At 33.0% G+C, this 27,128-nt stretch overlaps 1 protein-coding gene and 1 pseudogene across 1 annotated transcript; one reads left to right on the top strand and one right to left on the bottom strand.

The window, feature by feature from the left end:
- The first annotated feature begins 1,743 nt into the window (after positions 1–1,743).
- LOC108456042 (beta-fructofuranosidase, insoluble isoenzyme 1-like) lies at positions 1,744–6,621 on the top strand (annotated as a pseudogene).
- A 9,751-nt stretch (positions 6,622–16,372) lies between these two features.
- LOC108454427 (kinesin-like protein KIN-5C) lies at positions 16,373–22,883 on the bottom strand. Its single transcript, XM_017752885.2, has 23 exons — positions 22,541–22,883; positions 22,298–22,427; positions 22,027–22,185; positions 21,571–21,920; positions 21,336–21,474; positions 21,144–21,241; positions 20,905–21,061; positions 20,250–20,319; positions 20,064–20,140; positions 19,730–19,783; positions 19,542–19,622; positions 19,361–19,472; positions 19,195–19,281; positions 18,937–19,112; positions 18,686–18,847; positions 18,478–18,585; positions 18,110–18,268; positions 17,945–18,028; positions 17,665–17,870; positions 17,476–17,577; positions 17,173–17,282; positions 16,880–17,031; positions 16,373–16,800 (listed from the first exon to the last, which is right to left on the bottom strand). Exons 1-23 carry the CDS (start codon positions 22,597–22,599, stop codon positions 16,603–16,605), a joined length of 3,030 nt encoding a protein of 1,009 aa, XP_017608374.1. The 5' UTR covers positions 22,600–22,883; the 3' UTR covers positions 16,373–16,602.
- Between the last annotated feature and the right edge of the window lie 4,245 nt (positions 22,884–27,128).

The raw sequence follows: 27,128 nt of genomic DNA, 5'->3' as shown, positions 1-27,128 counted from the left end.
ACATACTCAATGTGCATGCATAAAGGATGCGGTTAAAATAATATATGGATTGGATTTCATATTAATCTTAATTAGGAATAATTTTATTGAAATTATTAAATAATGGTTTAATAATTTTCGACCAAATATCCATGAGACCTTACCCAAAAATGAATCAACTGTATTCTTAATTACAATAAAAGATTTAAGCCCATTACCTTACAAACCGTTGCAACCTCTCTATTATATTACTCAATGAACTCACTACAAAAACACTCACCTTCCTTGCTAGAGGTATAAACTAAACATTCAGAAGTGAAAGTGGAAGCACATAAAAATATCCCTTGCAAATGAATTAGATTGCGCTGTACATTCAATCCAACGGTAATGCCACTTATTTATAAGCCATCATAACCTCATCCAACTAAAGGATAAATGGGATAATATTTTATTTATTTGTTAATTATTCATATCTTTTAAATTATCAAGAAATGAATTCAATTATCACAAATTATTCTCCATATAATCTTCATATTTTAACTTATTTAAATCATCAAAAATCTTTAGTAGTATCCATAACAAATTACTTTAATTACATCAACCATGATCTTCAACTATCACTTAACGGTATGAAAATTTTAATTAAAACTGAATTAACTTACCAAAATGAATTAGTTTGGTTAATCAACTTGACTATCCAACTTAATTCTATCGGAGGTCAATTAATTTTTTTAATTTTAGTTATCGATTAATTCAAATCAAAAGTAAATAATTAACCGAATTAATCGATTAACCAAGATTAATAATATTATATATATGAGCCCCACATATTATAGATAAGTCTAATATATTATAAAACTAATGAATTTATAAATATTCATTTTATGAACTAAGAACAAAGAAAATAACATTACAGTTAATTCCAGTTAATTCAGTTAATAAATTTTTAAAAATAGGTTCGATTAATAGTCAAGGGCTTCAAAATTTTAGTTAATTCAATTAATAGTAGTTTGGCTCAGATTTTAATCAAATCAACCATTTGAACACCCATATTATTACTTAGCTGATAAAATTTACTTATCTTTCATCATTAATATATTACCACCAAAATATTCTTATTAAACTCAAATATTAATTTATTTGAGTTGAGAATTATGAATAATTTTGCTACCAATTTTATGAATAAAATAAAAAAAGTACCCTTAATCAAAACTACCAATTTTACAAGACACAGTCTACCTTTAGGTGTGGTACAAGATGTTACGATACTTGTTCTTACATTGCCTGATATAATGTAGCCTATGCATCAACACTTGTACATACCCACCTCCTTCACTATCAGGAGATAGGACTTTTTCCTATGTAAAAACTCGGATATGCCATCCATTTAAATGCCACTTTTCATATTTTTTTTCATGATCATTCACTCGTTTTTGTGCGAACAGCCACTCTTCTTATATTTGCCTCAAAAACTATTTATTTATTTAACTTTTTAAATATATTCTCCAGAAAGTATAACTAAATCTCTTGGGGAAGACATTATGCCCCTTAATAATTGGTCAACATCCTCCTTTTAAGTTCATATGCAACAGAATATATATATTCACATTTAATCTAATTTTGTATAATAATCCATTCAATGAAGGTATAATTAATGTGACGAAAACCAATCCGGTTTTTAGACCTCTCTCATAACGTTATAAATCACCAAATCAAATTTAGAATGAAGCATTAAGTTGTAGCTTTACCTCTTTAATCACTGTGATGGAAGTTTCAAAGTCTCTTCGTCTTTGTTTAATAGTATGGAATGTTATTATTGCAATACTCAGTTTTAACAATGGAGTGGAAGCTTCTCATAGGATTTATCCTGAATATGAATCTCTAGCTGCATCTACGGTTAGGCAACTCCATAGAACAGGTTACCACTTTTAGCCTCCACAGCATTGGCTCAATGGTACGTTCTCCATCAATTCTTTAAGAATCACGTAGCTCTACGTAGTAGATCATAGCTCGGAAATAAATAAATAAAGATTTCAAATACTAAGATTCCAACTTGTAAATTGATTGAATGTCATCTCTTATATAAAAGAATTTTACTTTCACGTTTGCTGAGGGTGAAGGTCAAAATGATAGTTTCGTAGTGGCAGCAAACATGCCCTAATTAATATGAAATCCTCATTACTCGGTGGACGTATCTTGTAAGAACTAGTTAGCAACTGCCAACTTTATTTGCTTTTTGTTGTTTAATAATGGTGGAATCACGCGTGCCATTACAAAGCTAAGCTGTGTCACCACGACAAAATGCTTGAAAAGTCATTTTCTTTACCTGCTTATATATCTATATACACAAACTTTATATCACTTCTTCATATAAAATGGTCGCGGTGAATCCTTATTAAGGAAGACTTCCATTTTGAGGGGGAAAACTGAAACATAGTACGCATTTTATGTCCTTTTCTCCCCCACTATTCAGCGTTTCTTTTTTTAGCATAAAGAAAATTTGGGTTCCCCTCATCCACATAGAACTTAACCAGAACCATGAAAAGAAAAAGAATTGGGTTCGGCAGTCTGGGGGAGACACAAATTTACTTTCCCATTATAATTTTGGATTTTGTTGTCAAAGTTGCATAATCTTAAAAGTGGGTGGATATCAACTTCAATGGCATTTGTGTAGGAGATCCATATAAGAAGTAAGTAAAATTCGATTTAATTTAAAAAAATTAAAAATAAAAAATTTAAATGTTGAGTTAATCAAATTGAGTTATTCGAATGCTCATAATTTAAATTTAGAGTTCAAGTCGAGCTGAATTTTATAATTCGAATAACAGATTAGTGTAAATATCCTTTTAATCCTGTCAATTTTGAAAATGAGCAAATTGACATCTCTGTCTCAACAAAAATTACAAAATAATTCAAAATAATTTTAAAATTCCAAATAGTTATAACAATATCCTAATTTTATATTTTTAAAAAATTAAAAATTATAAGAATACATAAAGAAGGTTAAAATTTTAAAAATATTTTAAAATAATAATTGTGAGACTGAAATAAGTTAATTAATTATTCAAGTTTATCAAATTAATGTATCTTGATTTTTTTATTTTGCTTTGAAAAGGTTTTTAAATATATATACTTTCAAATTTATGTGTTTTAACATGGAATTAATTATGTCTTGTAACAAAATTTTAATTTGACATGCATGTTTAATTTTCTAATTTAACTTGAACAATATCACTCGATTTGAGTCGACTTAAATTTCATTTAACTCGATTTGAAAAAAATCAAATCAAATTAGGATGATAAAATAAAATTTGTCAATTCAATTAACTTAAAATTTCTTCATTCAATTTAACTCGATTTGATCCAACATTCAACCCTAATATGTACAAATCATTTAATCCTTTAAATATCAACAAAAGTCTGACTATTTTATCATAACTCTTTATTTTTGCATATCATTCTTTTTTATTTTTGGATTATTAAGTCTTTATTTTATTTCTTGTCTTCAAAGTCTACAACCCTATCATTATATTCTTTTTTGGATTTTTAAAACCCTTTGATTTTTTTTAAATATTTTTAAGAAATTATTGTATCAAATTAATTTTCGAACTCATTTAATTTTTGAAATTTATTTTGTTGTATTATTTTTTTAATTTTTGAATTATTAGGTCTCTTTTTAATTTTTATTAAAATATAACATTTTAGTATTTTATATCATTTTTATATTTTTAGACTTTTGATTTTTAAATTATTTAAGAAATAAACGTATCAAATTCTTTTTAGCTATTTGGCTTAACTTTTTAATATTAGTTTTGTTTTAGATTGCTAAACTCTTCTTTTATGAAACTTTTATCCAAATCAATTATTTTACTCTCTTAACTTTTAATTATTTATGTAAAGGTTAATCGAAAATTTTAGATAAATTTTTCTCTTTTAGGTTAACCAAATGAAAGGAGTTGAAATTCCTTTTCTTTGTTTTCCTTTCCTCTATAAATTTTAAATATCCAGATAAAAAATAAATATATCAACCAAATAAGAAATAAATATATTCGTCCTTTCCTTGGAAAAGGGTTGCATTCATTTTTCAATAGTTTTATGCCACGTCAGCATTTTCATCTTAAATTTCAGTATTTTCATCTTTAAAAAAAATCTATAGATTCTGAATAAAATTATTGATGTGGCATAAAACTATTGGTAAAGGATAATATTCATGATTCATACAATCATTTCTTTACTTTACTTTCCTTTCCTTTCTTTTCCTTTAGTATTATTTATCTGTAATAGATTTTCAGCAAATAACATTTGAAATATATAGACGTAAATACATTTTCAATACATCAAATATATATTAAAAATGAATTTAGACACCATCAATTCTATCATGCTGTTATGTTTTTTTTTTTTGGATATATGTTAAGGAGTTAGCATCACTGACTCCTTGTTTCTTTCTTTGCTTTGGTTCTTTCTCGTTGGGGGCGTTCAAAAAACTGAAAATTTCCAAGGGTAGATCCAAATGGTGAGTAATATTAGTCCAGTTTCCTGTAATTGAGCTAAAGTAATTTATTCTCACAATTCATGTGTTTATATGATACAGCCCCCATGTGTTTTAAGGGATCCTACCATTTGTTTTACCAATACAATCCCAAAGGGTCAGTGTGGGGCAACATAGTTTGGGCCCATTCTATCTCAATGGATTTGGTGAATTGGGAAGCCCTTGAACCAGCAATCTTTCCTTCAGAACCCTTTGACATAAAGGGCACTTGGTCAGGTTCAGCCACCGTTTACCCTGACGGTAATCCAGTAATTTACTACACAGGGGTAGACGCCAAGGGACAGCAGGTTCAAAACTACGCCATACCGGCAGATATAACAGATAAGAACCTACGTAAATGGGTAAAGCCTAAGGAAGGGAACCCAATGGTGGTTGCTGATAAAGAAATCAATGGCAGTGCCTTTCGTGACCCTACAAACTGCTTGGCAAGCGAATGGGTATTGGAATATATTGGTAGGAAGTAGAAAACGCAGTACAGGGGTGGCCTATTTGTTCAAGAGCAAGGATAAAAAGACATGGACCAAAACGGCTCGTCCTTTGCACGAGGTCCCTAACACAGGCATGTGGGAATGTCCAGATTTTTTCCCTGTTTCAACATCCCATGAAAAGGGATTGGATTTTTCTGAACTAGGGAAGGATGTGAAACATGTTCTGAAAGTGAGCTTAGATGTTACAAGATTTGAGTATTACACAATTGGCACCTATTTCCCAGACCAAGATAAATATGTTCCCGACAAGGGCCAAGTTGATGGGTGGGATGGACTTAAATTAGATTATGGAAATTTTTATGCATCCAAGTCATTCTATGACCCTGTGAAGTTCAGGAGGGTTGTATGGAGTTGGGCTAATGAGTCGGATTCTAAGGAAGAAGATGTTAAAAAAGGATGGGCTGGAATTATGGTACTATCTTCATTATTTTATATGTTTTAGGTGCTATAGTTATCAACTTAATATAAACTTTAATGCCTTTTTTTTTTTTAATGATTCTTATTATCTCAGCCGATTTCAAGAACAGTGAGGCTTGATCCCAGTGGAAAGCAATTGTTGGTATGGCCTATTGATGACGTTGAAACTCTTAAGGGAAACAAGGTCCAGATGAGTAATCAACAGCTTGAAATTGGAAAGCCTGTCAAAATCAGTGGAATAACTGGAAATCAGGTCTGGTCCCTAAAAGAAACTATGACAAACATAAATTGATTGAATGAAATGGAATGAGTATCCTGTTTTATATCTCCTTGGATCTTTTTTGCAGGCTGATGTTGAAGTCACCTTCTCAATACCAAACTTAGAGAAAGCAGAGCCATTTGATCCTAGCTGGAAAGATCCTCGAGACCTTTGTTACAAAAAGAAATCTAGAGTCCAGGGTGCCATCGGTCCATTCGGTCTGTTGGCATTCGCTACAGAAAAGCTGGAAGAATTCTCTCCAGTTTTCTTCAGGATATTCAAAGCTCAAAACAACAAACATGTTGTTCTCATGTGCTCTGATGCAGAACCGTCTGTCAACCTTATTCCTCCATTATATATATACATAACACACACTATCTCAGACCTCAATACTTTTTTTATTTGCTTTCGTTGTTGCAGTTCCACTGTGATGACTAATGTTTACAAACCAATGTTTGGTGGGTTTGTAGATGTTGATTTGTCTGATAGAAAGCTTTCACTTAGGAGTTTGGTATATATGAAAAAGCCTTTCACTATTTTTTTCGTTTTTATTTAGTGATAAGGTATCATGCTAAGTCATGCATCAAATACTATATTTGTTTTGGCAGATTGATAACTCGGTGGTGGAGAGTTTTGCGGCGGGAGGCAAAACGTGCATCACATCCAGGGTATATCCAACGCTAGCAGTATTTCAAGATGCTCAAGTGTTTGCATTCAACAACGGAACTGAACCTATTACTCTAGAACACGCAAGTGCTTGGAGCATGGAAAGCCCTCGGAAAATGAACAACTGAACAACTTCTCTCATTCAAACAACACGTTACACTTCACTAGTTTGTAACAACGTGGGAGTTAACGGTACAGAATAAGTTGTAGCGGTAATTTTATCATTATTAGGATCTTTTGTGCTAATTCTATCAAACTTTTCGCAATTTCTCTCTTTTTCCAACCCCCATTAAAATTTTCTCACGAATTTTATTAACTAATTTTTGGATAAATTGAAAATTAAAATTAAGGGCTAAAAAATTAAATATTAATTTTAAATTATAAAATCTATTTGGAATGTTCCTTAAAAGTTAAAAGGCATTTCACTCCAAAAGTTGCATCTTCTTTCAACTTTGTATTTATTATGGGTTTTTTTCCAATTTGTCATTATATTAGTACTTTTTTTGTAATAATGTTAATTTTTTTGATCACACGATAATCTAAAATTTGTAATAAATCATGATTTATTATCCTTACCAAAACATTATTATTATTCTCGCCCTTCGTTGGAATAGTTATTACATTCATTTTAAAAATGTCATCACAAAGATAACCATTTACCGACATTATAAGGCTCAAGCAAATAAGAAGAAGAGGCAACATTATTATTCTCATCCTTCGTTACAATGGTAATTACATTCATTTTGAAAATGTCCTCATAAAGATACGCCGATAACCATCCAGACGCAAGGTTCTTCCTAATATCTACTACATAGAGTATATTGTTTAGGGTGAGAAATTTCTCAAAGGTCATTTGCGAGTATCTTTTCTAATGTCAAGTACTTTTGAAGTAGATGCATTCCCCATGTAGAGTTGTTCTCATTCCACTAAGTTGAGAACATCCTCTTTTCAATTCAAACATGTCTTGTGGCACCAGTGTCAATCCTCCATTGCTCAAGATTATTGATCAAGTTGACCTCAAAGACAACTGCTGACAAATTCATTTCTGAAACTTCCTTTAAAAGTTCATTCCCTTTTGTGACATGGGCTTAAGAAATATTTCCTCTCTTTAACTTTCCAAAAGAAGTTTTATTTATGCAATCCTTGGTTTGATGACCAATTTTGAAGCATACAAAGCATGTGCCATGAAATTTCTTATGTTTTTTTTTTTCCTTTTATAACAAGCTTTTTCTTTTGGGTCTTATTTGGTTTCAAACCACATGTCCAACCACATATCCCTTTGAGGCTATTGAAGAATAACTTTCGTTCTTCACACGCAACTTATTATCTTCAATATCAGGATGAGATCTTCAACTCCCATTTCCTTGCATTTATGCTTAAGGTTGTTCTTGAAATCATTCTAAGAAGGAGACAATTATATACTTAAAAAAATTCACTTAAAACGATACTTTCAACAAGAATTTCATGCAAGATTAGTTGAAGCTCTTCAACTTGGATTATCACAGTATTTGAATCAACCATCTTAAATCAATAAATTTTGGACTATGAATTTTTTCAAACCCGTATCTTTGACTTTGTACTATCAATACAAAGCCTCCTATAGTGTCTTTGCACTATTAATGGACCTATAGGGTTTATTGTCCAAGCCATTCATTATGTAATTCTTGCATATGATGTTACTGGGCATCCATGCATTCGCAGTAGCAACAGTTGTGAAGTCAGATTTTGTTTTCGAGAGTTTCAGTTCATCCTTAATTAAGAACTTAGTCAAGTTCAATGTATTTAAATAGAACATTTTTTGTTACCACCCCACCACTTAAAGTTTGTTCCATCAAACTTTGTTAAACTTTGGCTTGCAATGCAACAAGAAACCAGAATGCAAACCAGCATCCAAGCTGAACCAGTGGAGTAATAGCATTTTGTTTAGTTAGTTCATTTGTAACTCCTTTAGCTACTTTGTAATTTGATTTTTAAAGTTAGTAGGATTTGTTAAAGATTTGAATGTGATGTAAAAGCTGATATGTCAGCTTCTTTTGTGTGTAATTCTAGCTAAACTTTAAGTCATATATTAGTGGTAGCAGTTATGCATTAGGTAACATCATATTTTATTGTAACATATATGTTACTTTTGAAAGATGAAATGAATGAGAAGTCAACTTCATTTCTTCTTCAACATTTTGTTTTTGCTTCTATTTTTCGTTGGCTGTTTCTCCTGTAAGTCTCAACTTTTTGAAGCTCAAACTTCTTTCACTCTTTATCCGGATTTATTGCTTTGCTGCTCTAGCTTCAGACAGAGCTTCATACTTCATCTGAATAAATTGTTACTAAACCTCAATAAATGGTAATCAGAGCCTGCCATCTTTGAGGGCTTCTGTTATTGGTATCTTTTTTTGTGGAGAAAACTTAAAGAGAAAGAAGTTGAAGTTGTTGTTTTTTTGTTGCAAGATGAGTTTTACACCACCACTACCACCACTTATATTTGCTGGAGAGAACTACCACATTTGGGTAGTGAAGATGAAATCTTACCTGCAAGCACATGACTATGAAATGTACTTGAAAATGACACTGAACCAACTCCACTAAGGGCCAATCCCACCATTGCACAGACTAGGCAGCATAGTAAAGAGTGTGCCAAGAAACACAAAGTAATGGCATGCTTGCAAAATGAAGTATCTGATGTGATTTTCACTAGGATAATGGCCTATGACACACCAAAACAGGCATAGGAGAAGCTAAAGGAAGAGTTTATGGGGTCAGACAAGACAAGACAGTAGCAACTGATCAACCTCAAAAGAGACTTTGAGAACTTTAATATGAAAGAGTCAGAGACTATCAAGTAGTACTTTGATAGGATAATAGCCACGGGCAATAACATTAGGCTACTTGGTGATGATTTCAATGAGAGCAGAGTTCTTGAAAAGGTCATTACAACTCTCCCTGAAAAATTTGAGTCAAAGATCTCCTCATTGGAGGACTTGAGGGACTTATCAGCCATCTCATTGTCTGAGTTGGTAAATTCCCTATATGTACTTGAACAGAGGAAGGCCAACAGGCTGGAAGAGCATCCAGAAGGAGCTTTCCAAGCAAGAGCCAAAGAAAGCTCAAGTTCGAACTAGAAAGGGAAAAAGCCATGGCTTGACAAAAAGGAGAAATCAAATAGGGATGCTGGAAAGAAGAAATTTCCACCATGCATTCACTGCAAAAGAAGTACACACTTGGAGAAATACTGCTGGTACAAACCAGATATCTAGTGTAGAAGTTGTAAACAGTTTGGTCATGTTGAGAAGGTGTGCAAGAACAAAGGAAGGGCACAAGCTCAAGTTGCTGAGGATGTTCAAGCTTAGGAGGAGCATGTTTCCTCTGCATCCTATTATGTAACCTCAAGCAAAATCAGCAAGAACTGGTTGCTCTCATATGGCTTCAAATGAAGGGCTGTTCAAGAATCTTTACAGAAGGTTTACTTCTAAAGTCAGAATTAGAAACGGCAACCTCATTGAGGCCAGAGGCAGAGGGAATGTAGTGATCAACACATATTCAGGTAACAAAGTAATTTCAGATGTTTTGTTTGTGCCTGACATAAACCAAAACCTGCTTAGTGTTGGCCAGCTAATTGAGAAGGGTTATTCATTTATTTTCAAGAAACACTCATGTGTTATTGAGGATTCAACTGGTCAATAACTAGTTACAATGGCTATGACTGAAAGATGTTTTGTGTTGAACATGAATCAGTTGGAAATAAAGGCCTATACTAGTGCTACTGACACAGCTAGTTTAGGGCATAAGAGGTTAGGCTAGTCAGTTATAGATCACTTAGTTTGCTGCACAAATTAAATCTTGTTGAAGACATGTCCAAGGTTGAAGTTAGTGACAATGTTTGTGAAATTTGCCAGCTTGGGAAGTAGGCAAGATTGCCTTTTCTAGTTGATAAGGCATGGAGAGTTCAAGGCAAGCTCGAATTGGTCCATACTGACATATGTGGACCAATAAAGACTTCTTCTTTGAATGACAGCAGATACTTTGTGCTGTTCATTGTTGATTTCAGTAGATTCTACTTTTTTGAAGCAAAAGTTACAGGTGTTTGAAGCATTCAGCAAGTTTGAAGCTCTAGTTGAGAATCAATCAGGCTGCAAGATTAAGGCTTTAAGATCAGACAATGAAACTGAATATTTCTCTGAGAAGTTCCAAAAGCTGTGTGAGCAAGTTGAAATTCATCATTAGCTAACAACCATTTACACTCCTCAGCAGAATGGAGTGTATGAAAGAAAGAATAGAACATTACTCGACATGGCTAGATGCTTACTGTTTGAAAGTAAATTTCCAAGTAAATATTGGGCTGAGTCAGTGAACACTTCAGTGTGCCTGCTCAACAAGTTGTCAACCAATACAGTTAAAGAAAAGACTTATTTTGAAGCTTGGCATGGACTTAAGCCAACTGTTTCACACCTAAAGTTGTTTAGTTGTGTCCAATATACACTCATACCAGTTGAGAAGAGAACCAAATTTGAAAAAAGATTTGTACCAGGGATCTTTGTTAGTTACAGCAGCACCAAGAAAGCCTATAGGATGTTTGATCCTTCAACAAAGAAGATCATGGTGAGTAGAGATGTAAAATTCGATGAAGGAAAGGTATCGAATTGGAATGGGACAGATGCAAACTTGAGTGAAGAAGACCAGCTAGACAACAATCTGGAACCAGCTGAAGAAGAGCCAGTTGATGATAATTTTGATGATGCACCTGTGAGAGGCACAAGAAGCATTACTGGCATCTATCAAAGATGTGATGTTGCAATAGTTGAGCCTTCAAATTTTGATGAAGCTGCCAGAGAAGATTGTTAGAAAGGGGTCATGGAAGCTGAAATGGAGATGATACACAAGAATGACACTTGGGAATTAGTTGAAAGACCAGAATAGAAGAAAATTATTAGTGTAAAGTGGGTATTTAGAGTCAAATACAATACTGATGGCTCTTTAAACAAACACAAGGCAATACTTGTGGTGAAAGGATACAGCCAACAATATGGGATCGACTTCATTGAGATGTTTGCTCCTATTGGTAGGCTAAACACAATAAAGCTTTTGTTTGCCTTAGTAGCTCAAAAGGATTGGAGAGTGCATCAGCTGGATGTCAAGTCTACTTTTCTGAATGGCTTTTTCAATGAAGAGATTTTCATTGAACAATCAGAGGGGTTCAAGGTTCCTGATGAAGAGGAAAAAGTCTACAAGCTGAAAAAGGCCTTGTATAGTTTAAAGCAGGCACCAAGGGCTTCGTATGACAGGGTTAATACACACCTGTCTAGGCTCGAGTACGAGAAAAGTGTTAGTAAACCTACACTTTATGTGAAGAAGTCAGAACATGAAACTTTTCTGATTGTCTCACTTTATGTAGATAACTTACTTGTAATTGGAAGCAAGGGAGAGCTGATTGATGAGTTCAAAATACAAATGCAGAATTTTTTTTAGATGACTGACTTGGGAGAAATGACATATTTTCTTGGCATAGAAGTGAATTAATCAGACTAAGCCATCTTCATAAGTCAGCATGCTTTTGCACTGAAGATCTTGAACAAGTTTTGTATGTCCAATTACAAAACTGCCAGCACACCAGTGGCTCAAGGTAAAAAGTTGACCAGCAATGGGAATCATGAGAAAGTTGATAAAAAGGAATACAGAAGCCTGGTAGGTTGTTTGCTTTACTTAACAGCTACTAGGCCTGATATCATGTATGCTGTTAGCTTACTGTCCAGATTCATGCATTGCTGTGATATTGTTTATTTTAAAGCAGCTAAGAGAGTTCTCATATATGTGAAAGGGACTTTGAATTTTGTAGTGAAATTTGAGAAGGGAAAAGAGCTCAAGCTGACAAGGTATTCTGATAGTGACTGGGCAAGGTCCATTGATGATATGAAGAGCACTTCTGGCTACTTCTTTACTCTTGGCTCAGATGTCTTTTGTTAGAGCTCAAAGAAGCAACAAACTGTTGCTTAATCGATAGCTAAAGTAGAGTATATTGCAGCTGCTACAGCTGTTAATCAAGCGATTTGGCTTAGGAAGTTGCTATGTGATTTGAATGAAGAACAGATTGAAGCTACTGAAATCAGAGTTGATAATCAGCCAGTAGTTTCCATAGCCAAAAATCCTGTTTTTTATGGCAAAACTAAACATTTTAAGATTAAATTCCATTTTGCACGAGAGGCAGAACAATCGAGGGAAGTGAATCTGGTTCATTGTAACTTAGAAAATCAGTTTGTTGATATCTTAACCAAGCCTCTCGGTGTTACAAGATTTAATGTTTTGATAAGAAACATTAGTGTTTGTTGCATACATTCCAAGGAGGAGTGTTAAACTTTGGCCTGCAATGCAACAAGAAACCAGCATGCAGACTAGCATCTAAGCCGAACCAGTGGAGCAACAACATTTTGTTTATTTTGTTCATTTGTAACTCCTTTAGTTGCTTTGTAATTTGGTTTTTAAAGTTAGTAGGATTTGTTGAAGATTTGAATGTGATGTAAAGGCTGATAAGTCAGCTTCTTTTGTGTGTAATTCTAGCTAAACTTTAAGTCATGTATTAGTGGTAGCAGTTATACATTAGGTAACTGTCATATTTTATTGTAACATATATGTTACTTTTGAAAGATGAAATGAATGAAAAGTCAACTTCATTTCTTCTTCAACATTTTTTTTTCTTCTATTTTTCGTTGGTTGTTTCTCCTGTAAGTTTCAACTCTTTGAAGCTCAAACTTCTTTCATTCTTCATCCGAATTTATTGCTTTGTTGCTCTAGTTTCAGACAGAGCTTCATACTTATCCGGATAAATTGTTATACCTCAACAAACTTTCCATGTTTCTCACCATGCATCAATGAGGGTAATAGTGGACTCTTCCCTTCCGAAGAAGTCTTAGTTGTGTTAGTTAAAAATCAATGTATTTTTATTAAAAATTGATAATCCAACAAAATAAACAAAATAAAATTTTTACCTTAAGATTGTTAGGAAATTTAATAATAAAATATAATTTTCTGTGGTTAAAACTAAATAATAATTTACTAAGAAGTTGGACATTTATTGGTCAAGAATATATTTTAAGAATTGAAAATTTAACATTATCATCAAAGATTAAATATGTCCTTAGGTCAAAATTGTCTGTCACTTAGTGCACATAATTTTGATACAATTATACCTGAGAACTTCAACATCACCTCAAAAGTTACACATCTCTTAAAGTTTATGAACTTATATAATTTTACTCAATTTTCTTTCCATTGTAATAAAGTCTTAAAATGAAATATATAAAGGTAATAAATCTTTTAAAAGGAGAAATTAAAATTTCTTTAATAATCTCCTGAAATATATTAAAGTGAAGAAATACTTCACCATTCATATTAGTATAAAAACAAAACGGACAATTTTTTTCTTGATTAATTCTAACTGTAAGTTCATAAAAATTACAATCATTTAGTACTATTTCTACTTCTTAAAAGACTTTTAATTGGGTAAACTATACCGCAGGTCACTTTAAAATAGTATTATTTTGATTTTGGTCACTTAATTTTTTTGTTAATTTAGTCATTTAATTAAGATAATTGCTCAAGTTTGTCACTACCGTTAAAATTTTCGTTAATTCACTAATAGATCGCTGACATGGCATTTTTTTTTACTTTGACTAAAGCTAGGGAGCTCTTTATAATTAGTTCAAAATATTTTTTTTGATTTATTTACAACATAAAAACCACCAATCCTCATGTGACACCCCATAACTGACCCGAATATGTGATATCACATTACGTTACCGAAGCAACTTAAACTAACTTAACATAAATTTGCAAAATTAAATTTTTATTCCTCGTTCAGAACAATAAATCCATTCATGATCAAACACATTCATTCATAGTACATAGGAATCAATTTTATCTACTTACCGGATTATAAAGAGTTGATATCAGAGTTAGGACTCGAATCCAAACTCAAATGTCAAATTTCAAGTTTATGTCTCGAGATAGGTTATGAATTATTTTAGAAATTTTAGCTTTGAAGTTAATAAGTCTCGAGACACTACATGTGTCTCAAGGCAAGGACATTTATGTCTCGGGACTTGGTATGAAGACTAACCTCCCTTATTTTCCTACTTCTACTTTGATATTTGAATATCTCAAGACAAGGACTCTTGTTTCGAGACCTGAAACAGGGCAAAAATTAATTAAGTTTCAATGTATTTCTGTCTCGAGACCTAAGAGTAATTGTCTCGAGACTAACTAGTTATGCCTTGAGGCATAAGGCTCTTGAATGCAAAAATTAAGATAAATTTATTCTAACGGTCTCGAGATATATTCTCTCTGTATCGAGACTTAATGACCAAATGGTCAAAATCCCACTTTTAAGTGTCCGAAACCTTAGCCAATTGAACCCAAACTCGCCTAAAACTTACCTCAAACCATAATCATCAATTTAACCCATCTAAACACATTCCAATGTCACCAAATTATAATCTTCCATGCACCAACAACCAATTTACACAATCAAACCAACATAAACAAGCATAATTAAATAGTAGTCAAAAGATAATCCAACCTTTTAAAGCATTATGGATCACTTACCAAAAGTGCTAAAACTAATTTAGGCATCAAATTAACCAACTTGGGTACATGCCATATGACTTGAAAACATATATACATACAAAATAAGATCGTAATAGCTTTCGACTTGAGTTGGAGAGTTGGATGCTTGACCGCGAACTTTTATAGCTTTTATCCAAAACTTATGTACAGAAACAAACAAATCCGTACATTGAATAATTGTTACTTAGTAGCGTTAACATAACTTGAATTCATTATAAACATAACAAATCTAATAAAAATAAATAACAAAATAACTCAAGTTAACCAACCAACATTTCACAATAACATCAAGGATACATATATACTAATAAATCATTTATCATTTCATCTTATTCACATCAATGTTTTACTCAATTTCTTGATATAATATTTTATGCACTTTTAGGATATTTGCATCTAGTTTAACATATCAAAACATGAATCATTTGAACATTTTTACTTCATCTCAGCTACACATATCTGTACAATAAGTTGTATTGCATTTTTAATCCACCAACACAATAAATACACATTGAAGTGCTAATCAAGCATAAATGCACTGATCTTACCAACCACACCAGAATGCATTTGTATCCTTAGGGTGTTTGAGCTAGTGATTTATTCTCAACCCTCAGGGTATTAGAGAACTATCATGATATGTATGCGAATAGCACTAAATCTTCCACTTAACAATACAGACCCTATGGCCTTCTAACTATATTTGTATCTCCATTCAACAACATTAATAGGGAAATATCATCATTATTAATCATATAATATCGTCAAACATATACATGTATATTCATTCAACCAATTGATCACAAATCATCCAATCAAGTATGTAACACCCTAAACCTAACCTAACCGTTAGATCCAAGCTACATGATGCCACATTCGTTGCCGGAGCAACTACAAATTATAATACGATTTAACCATTTCAGCATGCTGGCAATATAAAATATATTCACCATATTTAATTATTTTTGAGTACTATATGAGCTTACAAAAACTCTTGCTAGCTCAAGGACGAATTGGGACCAAATTGTAAAACTTCCAATCAGGATATCATTGCAACTTCAAGAATTCGTCATCACGATGTAACTCACTAACTTGATTTCATTGCAACAATAAGAACCCAACATCAACCATCTATTTTCAAACAAATCCAAATATCGAAGATCGAAATCCATCAACCACAAAAATAAAACAAATTCAAATAGTGAATACCAAAGAATTATTATTAGCACCCACACTAGATCTGCAGATAATTAAAATAACAAAATTCAAATATTATCAAACCCATAAAAAAAAATCAAATATCTATAAATTTTTAAATCCACATTATCCATTATCAAATCAAATGTAAATTTAAATTTTGAGGACGAAAATGGCAGATATGAAGAGCTGCTGAAGAAAATGCAATTTTACATGAATCTTGAATAAGCCTTAATCCATGTGTGTGATTCAAGCTCAAGTTTACTCCATTCCGAGCTTAATATCGTTAAACCCTGAGAAAGGATCATTCGTACTAAATCCCTAGTCAATGCAATACACCTTACAATCTTCACAACGATGATTGATAGTAACAGTGACTTTACACTAATCATACAGATATAAATATAATTTCCAGAATGAATCAAACACCACCGGTTCTAATTGATTTGACTAAGGGGTGACCGTGGTATTAACGATGGCTTTAATTCCTTTGGCTCAAATGATTCATATGAATTGTTTTCACGAAATTCTTCAACTAAAGTTTCCATTGGCATGGCTCGTAGTGATTCAATTGTCCCTTTGCTTGGAACATCTTGATCACTTCGTATTGGAGTCGTCCCACTTGGCTCATAATCCTGTACAATTAGTTTTTGAGTATCAAATCTCAAATCAAGTCACCATGGTTTAATTTCAATGCTTCATCCATAAACATACCATATATCTTTGCTGGAATGTTTCTTCTGCTCTATGCTTGATTGATGAAGCTTGACTTGAATGGCCATCCTGGAATGTTTCAAGGCTTTTGCTATGAGCTTTAATGGAGTCCACAATTCCGCGTGTAATTCCTAGTTCTTGCTCTGACATACCTGTGTAAACAAAATTCCACCAAAAATATAATTCATAAGAGGATCCATTTCCGACCTAACTTTTGCAACAACAAATGAGTGATGTTTTATATAGAATATAAAACCCTACAATCTGTATGGAAAAAGAGAAATGAAACTCACTATCAATGTACTGAAGGGTATCATCAGTATTCTTCAAGCCATCTTGCTCAGCTGCAACGCGGGCACCATCAATCTCAGCATCATGCTGCTCATTTGCATCAGAAGCGTTCCTGAAAGGAACATATGAAATTAACTTCACGGAGACAACAAACAGCATCCTAAAATGGAACGGATTATGGTTGTGCACTAATTTCCCAACAAAAATTAGATCTACGTAGAATTTATTGTTAATACGGGGAAAATGAACTAACTTTGGATCCATTTACAACGGAAAAAAGACCGCAAAAGATGTTCGCCACCAACCTGATAAGTGATACCATATCTGAAACATTTTTTCTACCGATCTCATTCACAGATTCCTGGGTACACTTGCCGTGCTTGATTGCAGATTCAGCAGTAGACGCACTTTAAGTAATAGACAAAGAAAAAGGACAAGTCAATACCAAAAAGTGAGGAGAAACGTATTCAAAATATGAACATGGCATATATTACCAATGCTGTAGGAGTTCCTCGATACGACAATGTTTGACAGCTGAGTAATCAGCAGCGTCCTTAGCATCATTTTCTGCTTGCATGGCAAATGCTTGCCATTTGCGTTTTGCATCTGTTGCAATGCCCTCAATGGAGGAAACATGTCCATCTAAAAATGTTTTGTTTGCGACAGCACTTTCTTTGATATCTACGAGCCTTGCATCCACCTGCCAAAGAAACCGTTGCTTAGTCTTCAAATAAGCGTAAAGGAAACTAGAAACCAAATATAGAATAAACATACCAGCTCTTTTTGCCGATGAACATGGTTATAAACAAGATTTGTCATATCGGCAATGAGCTTCTCTGCATCAAACTTCGATTGCTCCTACATGGCATATGCTTGGTGATAAAGAAATTTCGACCATATAAATATATCTCAGGGGTGGAAATAATATGTCTATTATACCTCAAAAGCCTTCTGGAAGCTAGCAATACTCTTCATTTGAATTTCATCAGCTTCCACAGCATGATTCTGAGCCCTCATAGTCTCTTCCGAAAGCTTATCCAGAATTCCACTGGTATAATCAGAAATTTCCTTTGTTTGCTCAATGCTAACATGAAACCTCTGTCAATAAAAAATGAAACCAGCAACGACAATGAAATTAATATAAAGTGAAAAAAGCAATGTAGCTATGAAACCTATCTACAGATAATTATGACAACATAAATAGTACAACCAAAACAATAAATTTGGCAACAAAGATTCATTGCAGAATAAACGCATGTCCTCTACTGCTACGGTCTAAAAGGCAAGCTCAAGATTGGGACACAAACCTGACGTAGTTCCTTTGCAAAAATAGCCATTTCTCCCTGGTGAGTTGCAAGTGTACCCCGAAGATCATCAAACATTGAAGCTGCTTTACTGGCCTCAGATGAAAGGAACTGATCCATAGTTCATAAAGGAGAAGGAAACAATTAAACCAAGCAAAAACTCCAAATAAATTGAATAAAATGCAACCCAACTCGAGATATCACCACTTACCTCATCTATGGAATGTGCATTTGAAGAAGCCAGAGTTGAAACTTCATCTAAGGTAGCATTGGAGCTAGCCTTGTGCAAACGCACAACATTTTGGATTGCCTCTATGTGGGAAACATGCAAAGCCCTTGCAGCAGTCACCTTTTTCTTCATTTCCAAGATTGCCTAAAAGCAGCATTTATGAATACAAGGTCACCAGAGCTATTAAATGAAATCCACATCAGAGGCTCATTCCAGGGGAAAACTTTCAATACCTTATCATGTATGTCAATAAAAGAGCAACAGAGTTTCTCAACACTCTGAAGGTGCTCATTTTGCTGAGACACTGATGAGGCCACCAGGTTGCAAAGCGAACCAATTTGTTGGGCTAGTTCTACTTGGAAGTTGTTAACCACTACTCTATTATCAGAGTTCAGTTTGTCTTCTCTTCCTATTAAGTAGAGCATCATAGGGTCATATTTCTATTCATTTATATATGCTACGTTAAGAAATAACTACGCTGAAGAGCATACCAATTTTTAGGAACAAGGAAGCATTATCCTTAAGAGCTTTCTCCAAGTCAGACCTTAGCACACAGGCTTGATGTGCTAGAGCATTTTCTATTTTTAACCATTCAAAAATAATGTAAGCAAAAAGTAAATATTAATAGTCAAAATTCAAGTAGATATTGATATGTACCTGCTTTTTTTTGTTCACATATAACAAACTCTTTCTCCTCCAACTCATAGCAACACTTCTTCAATTCTTCTTCAGAGTTGGCGAGCAATTTGACGGTTTCGTTCAAGTTTTTCTGTACTTTCCACCTATTAGCATGAGCCCATAATACAAAATATCAGCTAAAAACCTTAACACAGTTTACCTCAGTCTTCTCAAGTTTGCCACTCAAATCAGAGCATTGTCGAACTTGGGCAACATATTTATCTTGCAATTCCTGAAGTTGCTGTGCTCAAGGGGGAGAAAAAAAAACAGAAGACAACTTATAAGCTCTACAAATCAAACAAAAAAACCAAGGATCTGGCTTAAAAGTGACACCAGACAAAGGCTAACCTTCTGATGTGTTTCTAGAAGGACCCCCATTTGTTCAATTTGTTCAGCCATTGCCTAAACAAATGCCAGATGACCACATGAATGATAACGAATAAAAAGAAACATTTAGTAGACCTGAATAACCAGAGTACTAAATAAAAAGATTTCAATTATACTTGTATAGAAAAAAATCATATATAGAGTAGACAAACACACAAAAGTTTCCAACAATAGCAAAAGAATATCATACAGAGAGAGTAGACATCAAGGAACAATACGAAGTAATACAACCTCTCTTATAGGGGTAAACCTACACTCTTAAAGCTAAAGGAGAAGTATGAGCCAAACTGCACACCTTTCTTTCACTTTCCTCTTGGTAATACCTCTCTTTTGGAATATAAACGCCATTTTTTTCACGAGCAGCATACACCTCTGAAGAAAATGGACATCAAAGAATGTATAATAGTCAATATAGATTGTAATTGAATTGCCCCATACCCTTAGTTGTTTTGACCAGCCGTCCAATAAAGAAGTAGCTTACCTCCCTTTAGGCGTTCAATTTCACCATAGAGGTCCTTTATAAGAGTTGATTTCATCATTTTTTGATTAACCTACATAAAGTGATCGATAGTTTACATGTTAAACCTTTTCTCATTTGCAAACATCAGGTATCATATTACTAGCCAATAAGAACAAGACAATCAGTTGCATAGTAAGAACAAGATAAAACAAATGGATATTTTTATAGCAAAAAGATTGCGTAATAGCAACATATTCAACGTACATTCAAGATATGGTATAGACTACGGAATAATTACTTCCCTCCACAGGCATCTATTAGCCCACGGCACTTAATGAATAACAGGTACTAAATGAGAAGATTATAAACCAAATTTAAGTGCATGGAACTCGGAGGGAATTCAAAGTGCTATCCGGAGCATGAATGATACATATCATTTAGTTTCAAGGAACACAAACCTTCATTTATCAGACTTCAGTTTAAAGCAAACAATGTCGCAACTTGCAAGTCTAAGCAGTTCCGGCATAGTTTGTAGAAACTATAGCAGGCACTCGTTACCATTGACATTAAATTTTAGCATGCTTCTAGTTATTGTCTAAGAAAAAAATAAAATGAAAAAATGAAACGTGTGGCATACGAAAGAAATTGACTTGTCTAATGATTGTGTACAACAAACCTCAGGTTTATTTTTTATATTTTTTGCCCTGTGTGCATAATCCAGTGTACTCAAGGTCTCCTCAAGACAATGGACAGCGGGAGAAACTGTAGCTATAATGCAAGTCTTTGTCCGTCCCCCGAGTGAATCACGAAGTAATCGAGTAAGCTTGCTATCCCTAAATTCCCATTAAACTAAATAATTAGAGAAGAACATGAAAGGAAGATAGGTGTCAAGCAACTAAATGAGGCGTTTCAAACCTGTACGGAATATGCCCAAGATGTTCCACAAGGGCATTTATAACTCGTCCTAAAGTCAGTAAACTTTTATTAATTTCACCGGCTTCTCTTGCACGACCCTGTAAATATCAACATCAAACGAAGGATTAATGATTTAAAGATAATTTGGTAAAAACTTCCAAATTGATTAGCAAATATACAAGAAATACATACATCCCTAGCACCAGAACGAGATATATTTTCTGATCCTGCTAAATCAACCAAATTCAGCTTCCCACACTTTATAAGCTCTTCACCTTCGGGCGTAGCTTCCTTAATATGAATTGTAATAGAAAATAGAGAATGCGACCGACTGAAATAGACCAAAATATCTTAATCAACAAAAACTGGGAAAAAGAAAAGCTTAACTACACTCAAGCTTATATAAAGCAGACAAAAGAACCATTACCTTGATTGCTTATTCAACAAAGTCTCAGCAGTTCTGCGCTTAGCAGACCCTCTTTCAAGCAAAGTAAATATCTCACTAGCACTTGTAACAATTTCTTCTTCTAGCCCTCTCACAAGAACTCCCCCTTTGCCATCTTCCATCAATGGCAACTGCTTCTTCTGTTTGTCCTCCAAAGCAACTTTGGAAATTTCTTCAGGCGCAAGTAAATCAGTAATCTCTTCATTATACAGCTCCAAAAAAGTGACTTTCACACTGTATTCCGCATTCTGACCCTCCAGTGTATCAAAAATCTGTTGAACTGCTCTTGGAATGACCCCTGCCTCCGCTGGCAATTCGCCATTAGGAGCCGTCTGTCACGTTTTTTTAGCATGGATCAAACTAGAACACTTAATGGCACAGGGATAAAGTTAAAAATGAAATTAAAACAAAATGTATAGATAATAAATCTAATACTACCTTCGATCTTTTGCATTCACCTTCCATGGTGTAAGTTTTCCCAGTACCAGTTTGACCATAGGCAAAAATAGTACAGTTAAAACCTTCTAAAACTTCATTTACAATTGGAACCACTGCTTGCTCATATAGATCTTTTTGTTGTGCTGACGGCCCAAATACCTGGTTACGATTACAAAAAGAATAAAACAATACAAATTCAAACACTTATAGCGGCAAACAAATCAAATTATAATATTAATTAATTAAAAATTAATAATCACAAAAAGGATACCTTATCGAACGTGAAAACTCTATCAAAATGTTTTCCGGCGATGTTCTGAGAAACGGCGACTTCTCGTTGGTACTCATTACACTTCACCACTTGCGGCGCATTATTCCGTAACTCCTCTTCGCTAAACGGCCTACAAAGTTATTTTTTACCCGCAAAAAAATTAATCAAAATATATGAAATCAAACAAAACTAGAGGATCTAAGAAACCCAAAGTCGAAATAAGAGTTAAAAAGAAGCGAAAACCTGCAACGAAGGAGGACTTGGACGTTGACGCCTTTCTCTTTTTCGTGGCGACCGGACATTTTCAGTCGTCGAAGAGAAGGAGAATCAGACGAACCTATTTTTTATTCTTTTTCTTTCTTTCAAAATTCTTTCGGTTCAGCTGTGTTGTTCTTATTCTGCTACTGTCTCCGTTTGAATTTGATTCGTTCTCTCTCTCTTTCACTCTTTTCTTTCGTTTTTCGGCGGGGGGTAGGAGGACTTTGTTTATGCTTGTGAAATGAAAGAGCGGGCTTCCGAGTGATATTTGAATTGTTTTGAAGAAGGCGCTTGGTCAGTAGGGTGTTAAATCGAACCGCTACGTTTTTACTGGAAATTTTAATCTGACGCTCAATATTTTTAAATTGGGGTTTTTTAACCAAAAAAAATATAAAAAATAAAATAAAATATCGAAATAGGTTGTTTTAAAAATTAAGTATTAAAATAGTATATTTTTCTTGATGGAGAGTGGTGCATAGGCTGCACTACCCTAAATTTTTAACCTAAAACAGTAAAAAAATAAAAAATAAAAATTTAAAAGATTTAGGACCTATTATGCAAATTTTTTATTTTTGAATGGCTGCTGAAAATGAAGGTCAAGGGTGCCCCTAGCAGTGTGGCGACAGCAAAATTTAGATTTAGATAATTTCATTTTAAGCCCTCCTTATTTATTATTTTTTTTATTCCCCTTCAACTCATTATATTATGTTTAAACAAACCATTAACTTATTTTTAGAAAATAATATGTTATTTGAAAAATAACTATTATTATAATGAGATACATATTTTATTAGGTATAAGTATTTAAATTTTTGTTTTTGTAATGTAATACATGCGTAAATATATATATAGAATCATATTAGTGAATCTGCTAATACATACTACATCCGGATAAAGTATGCATTATTAAAATTAAATTAAAATATTAAATAAGAAATAAAATTATAAAACAATATGTTATTTGGAAAATAACTATTATTGTAATGAGATACATGTTTTATTAAGTATAAGTATTTAAATTTTTTTTTGTAATGTGTTACATGCGTAAATATCTATATATATATAATCATATTAGTGAATTTGCTAATACATACTTCATCCGGATAAAGTATGCATTATTGAAATTAATGGTTTGTTTAAACACAATATAGTGAGTTGAAGGGAAATAAAAAGAAAATAATAAATAAAGAAGGCTTAAAATAAAATTATCCAAAGTAAAGTTTGGTGCCGCCACACTGCCAAGCGGCACCCTTGGCCTTCCTTTTCAGCAGCCATTCAAAAAAAGAAAATTACATAACAGGTCCCTAAATCTTTTAAATCATTATTTTTTTGTTTTTTTACTATTTTGGGTCAAAAATTCAGGGTGATATCGCCTATGCACCACCCTCCACCAAGACAAATGTACCATTTTGGTACTTAATTTTTGAAACAACTTATTTTGGTATTTTATTTTATTTTTTATATTTTTTTTGGTAAAAAACCTTTTAAACTGATTGTACTGACTCTTATGACCTAGCTAAGCTTGGTCGATAAATTTTGTTTTGTAATGTGATACATGCGTAAATCTATATATATATATATAATAATATTAGTGAATCTATTAATACATACTTTATCCGGATAACGTATGCATTATTAAAATTAAACTAAATTATTAAATAAGAAATAAAATTATAAAACAATATGTTATTTGGAAAATAACTATTATTGTAATGAGATACATGTTTTATTAGGTATAAGTATTTAAATTTTTGTTTTTGTAATGTGTTACATGCGTAAATATCTCTCTATATATAATCATATTAGTGAATTTGCTAATACATACTTCATCCGGATAAAGTATGCATTATTAAAATTAATGGTTTGTTTAAACACAATATAGTGAGTTGAAGGGAAATAAAAAGAAAATAATAAATACAGAGGGCTTAAAATAAAATTATCCAAATTAAAGTTTGGTGCCGTCACATTGCCACGCGGCACCCTTGCCCTTCCTTTTCAGCAGCCATTCAAAAATAGAAAAATTACATAGCATGTCTCTAAATCTTTTAAATCATTATTTTTTTATTTTTTTTACTGTTTTGGGTCAGAAATTCAGGATGGTGCTGCCTGTGCACCACCCTCCACCAAGACAAATGTACCATTTTGGTACTTAATTTTTGAAACAACTTATTTTAATATTTTATTTTAGTTTTTATATTTTTTTGGTAAAAAACCCTTTAAACTGATTGTACTGTCCCTTATGACCTAGCTAAGCTTGGTCAGATAAATTACACCTGGACTTAGCCCAATATATTTTCATGGGTTTCCGTTCACCGCTTTTCTTTTCTTTTTTTAATAATTTTTTATCGAGTATATATAATAAATCGGGTAAACTATCAAAATAGTCATTTTTTTTTACTTTAGGTTAATTTTAGTCTCTATTGTTTGAAATGTTACATTTTAGCCATTTAAGTTAACATGTTATAATATTTTAGTTACTGAGTCGTTAATCTTTTATGTTCTTTTAACTTTCTTTTTTTTTATTGTCTTCTACTTCTCCCTCTGTTTTCCTCCATTCTCTATCTTTTTTAACGTAATTTTTCTATATTTTTCATTTGTTAAAACTTTTTTATGTTTATCAAAAAAAAAAAAGAAAGCTGAAATCAAAATAAAACTTACTTCATACACTACAGGAAAACGGACTTTTAGCAGCGTTTTTCTTTGCCTTTAGTGGCACTTTCCCAAGAGCTGTAAAAAACGTCGCTATATGTAACGCCGCTAAAGACAGGGACCTTTAGCTAGCGGCACTTTTATAAAAAGCGCCGCTAATTTGCCCAGTTTTGCAATATGTATTTTTGCACCTATATCCAACCCTCCTGCAAGAAATTCAACCAAAAACAGCAAATATACCATGAAATCCAACCAAAACCCGCAAAATAATAATACAAAATTATACGAAAAATATATTATATAAATTGTAAATGGATATTCAAAATATTCTTACAATAATGTTAAAAGTTACAAGAAAACAAATGTCTAAGATGGCGGATTTTGAAATTGCTGGAACATAGTCATCATAGACTGAAGCTGTAGCTGGAGTTCATTGTATTTTCTGTTCTGCTCCGCCTCCCACGCTGCTGCCTCCGCCTCCCGCGCTGCTGCCTCCGCTCTAAGTTGAGAAATTTGCTTATCTGTGCTAGCTTGTATCTGAACTATCTGATCTTTTAGCCTCTGAACTTCAGCTTAACTTTGACTCCCGGAAGGCATGTATTGGTGCGAAGTGGATCCAAAATATTAGGTTGAGTTAACACCAGATCCTTGAAATCTAACCCGACCATACCTTTCAGGACCCAAAACTTCATTAATAATTCTATTATCAATATCCTCAAAATTAACAGAACTATCAGTCGAAGCAGTCGCTTCATACTCTGCCTTCTTATCTTTTAGTTTCTTCTAATAAATCAGTCAAAGAGTTAGAAACGAAATATACAATAAAAAGGAATACAATATAACATTATTTAAATTAAACTAATAAAAACAACGAAATAAAACATTATAATTAAATATTATAAATATTTATAATGAATCAAATTTTATTAAGTAAATATACCATAATTTCTGCAGCCTCAAATGTCATCGGAGTTCCATCTTTTTCTCATGCGTAATGTCAAAAAGTCAAGGCGTCTAACTTTTGACCGCACGAGGCTTCCTACAATATAGTAGTAAAAATATTATTTAATAGTAAAAAGTCATTAATACTTGATAGAATTAATAAATCCATAGTACTGCTGCTTTGAGCTACACAAGCAAAACTTCTCGACCCTGCTGTGTACGTAAATTTTTGTTTTTGCCTGCTGCTTGTTCCAACTCGCTCACGGTCTTACATAATGAAACTATTATTACGTATATAGTAAATACTATAAACCGAAAAATTTATAAGAGTTTACAAGTACATAATACCTCTCATTTCTTCGAATTCCAAAATCGAACCGCATCTTCCCATTGGTACCTCAGCATTCCCGATGGGACATTTTGCAATTTTTCTTCGAGGCTTATAGGTTTTTTAAAATATTATTTTTTCAAACTGCTTTTATGGTCTCTCCATTTTTTACCCAATGCCTTCTTGATATATGCATCAGAGACCTCTAAAGCAAACCTCTCCTAAAAAACACAAGTTTAGGAATTAAATATAAATGAAACTTAAACCAAAGTATTATAAATTACATTAACGTTTTGTTACCTTAATAATAGAGAGAGCTTGATTTTTATCAGGCATGTTATGCCATGATTCGTAGTTGATGGGCAATATATTGACATTTCATGCTATAATGCCCAAATAGCCTGCTAAAAGTCGAGCTTCTTGTCCAACAGGCTGACCATGGCTGTTTCTAGTTACTTTGACACGCTCGACAGAATTTAAGTTATATAAATCTGTTAGGAGCGTACGTCCTCGACCTCTGCGCATCCCACCATTTTCAGCTGAAAAATAATATATTATTACTATATTGAAATTTAAAAATAAATCAGTAATAAAATTTAATACAATTTGTAAAATAAACTTAACATTACTTTAAAATTCCACAGACTCGTCAAG

The sequence above is a fragment of the Gossypium arboreum genome, chromosome 9 (genome assembly GCF_025698485.1).
Source record: "Gossypium arboreum isolate Shixiya-1 chromosome 9, ASM2569848v2, whole genome shotgun sequence".
In the NCBI taxonomy this organism is placed as follows: Eukaryota; Viridiplantae; Streptophyta; class Magnoliopsida; order Malvales; family Malvaceae; genus Gossypium; species Gossypium arboreum.
Note: the sequence above shows the minus strand (reverse complement) of the source record. Positions and strands in the feature narration are given on the sequence as shown.

What these genes read in the sequence shown, in the direction of transcription:
- LOC108454427 (XM_017752885.2), bottom strand. Translation starts at nt 22,599, where the DNA reads ATGTCCGGTCGCCACGAAAAAGAGAAAGGCGTCAACGTCCAAGTCCTC. An exon ending in CTCGTTCTGGTGCTAGGGAT is followed by an intron (nt 21,242 to 21,335) that starts GTATGTATTTCT and finishes TGATATTTACAG; the next exon opens with GGTCGTGCAAGAGAAGCCGG. An exon ending in GCAAACTTGAGAAGACTGAG is followed by an intron (nt 19,473 to 19,541) that starts GTAAACTGTGTT and finishes TGGAAAGTACAG; the next exon opens with AAAAACTTGAACGAAACCGT.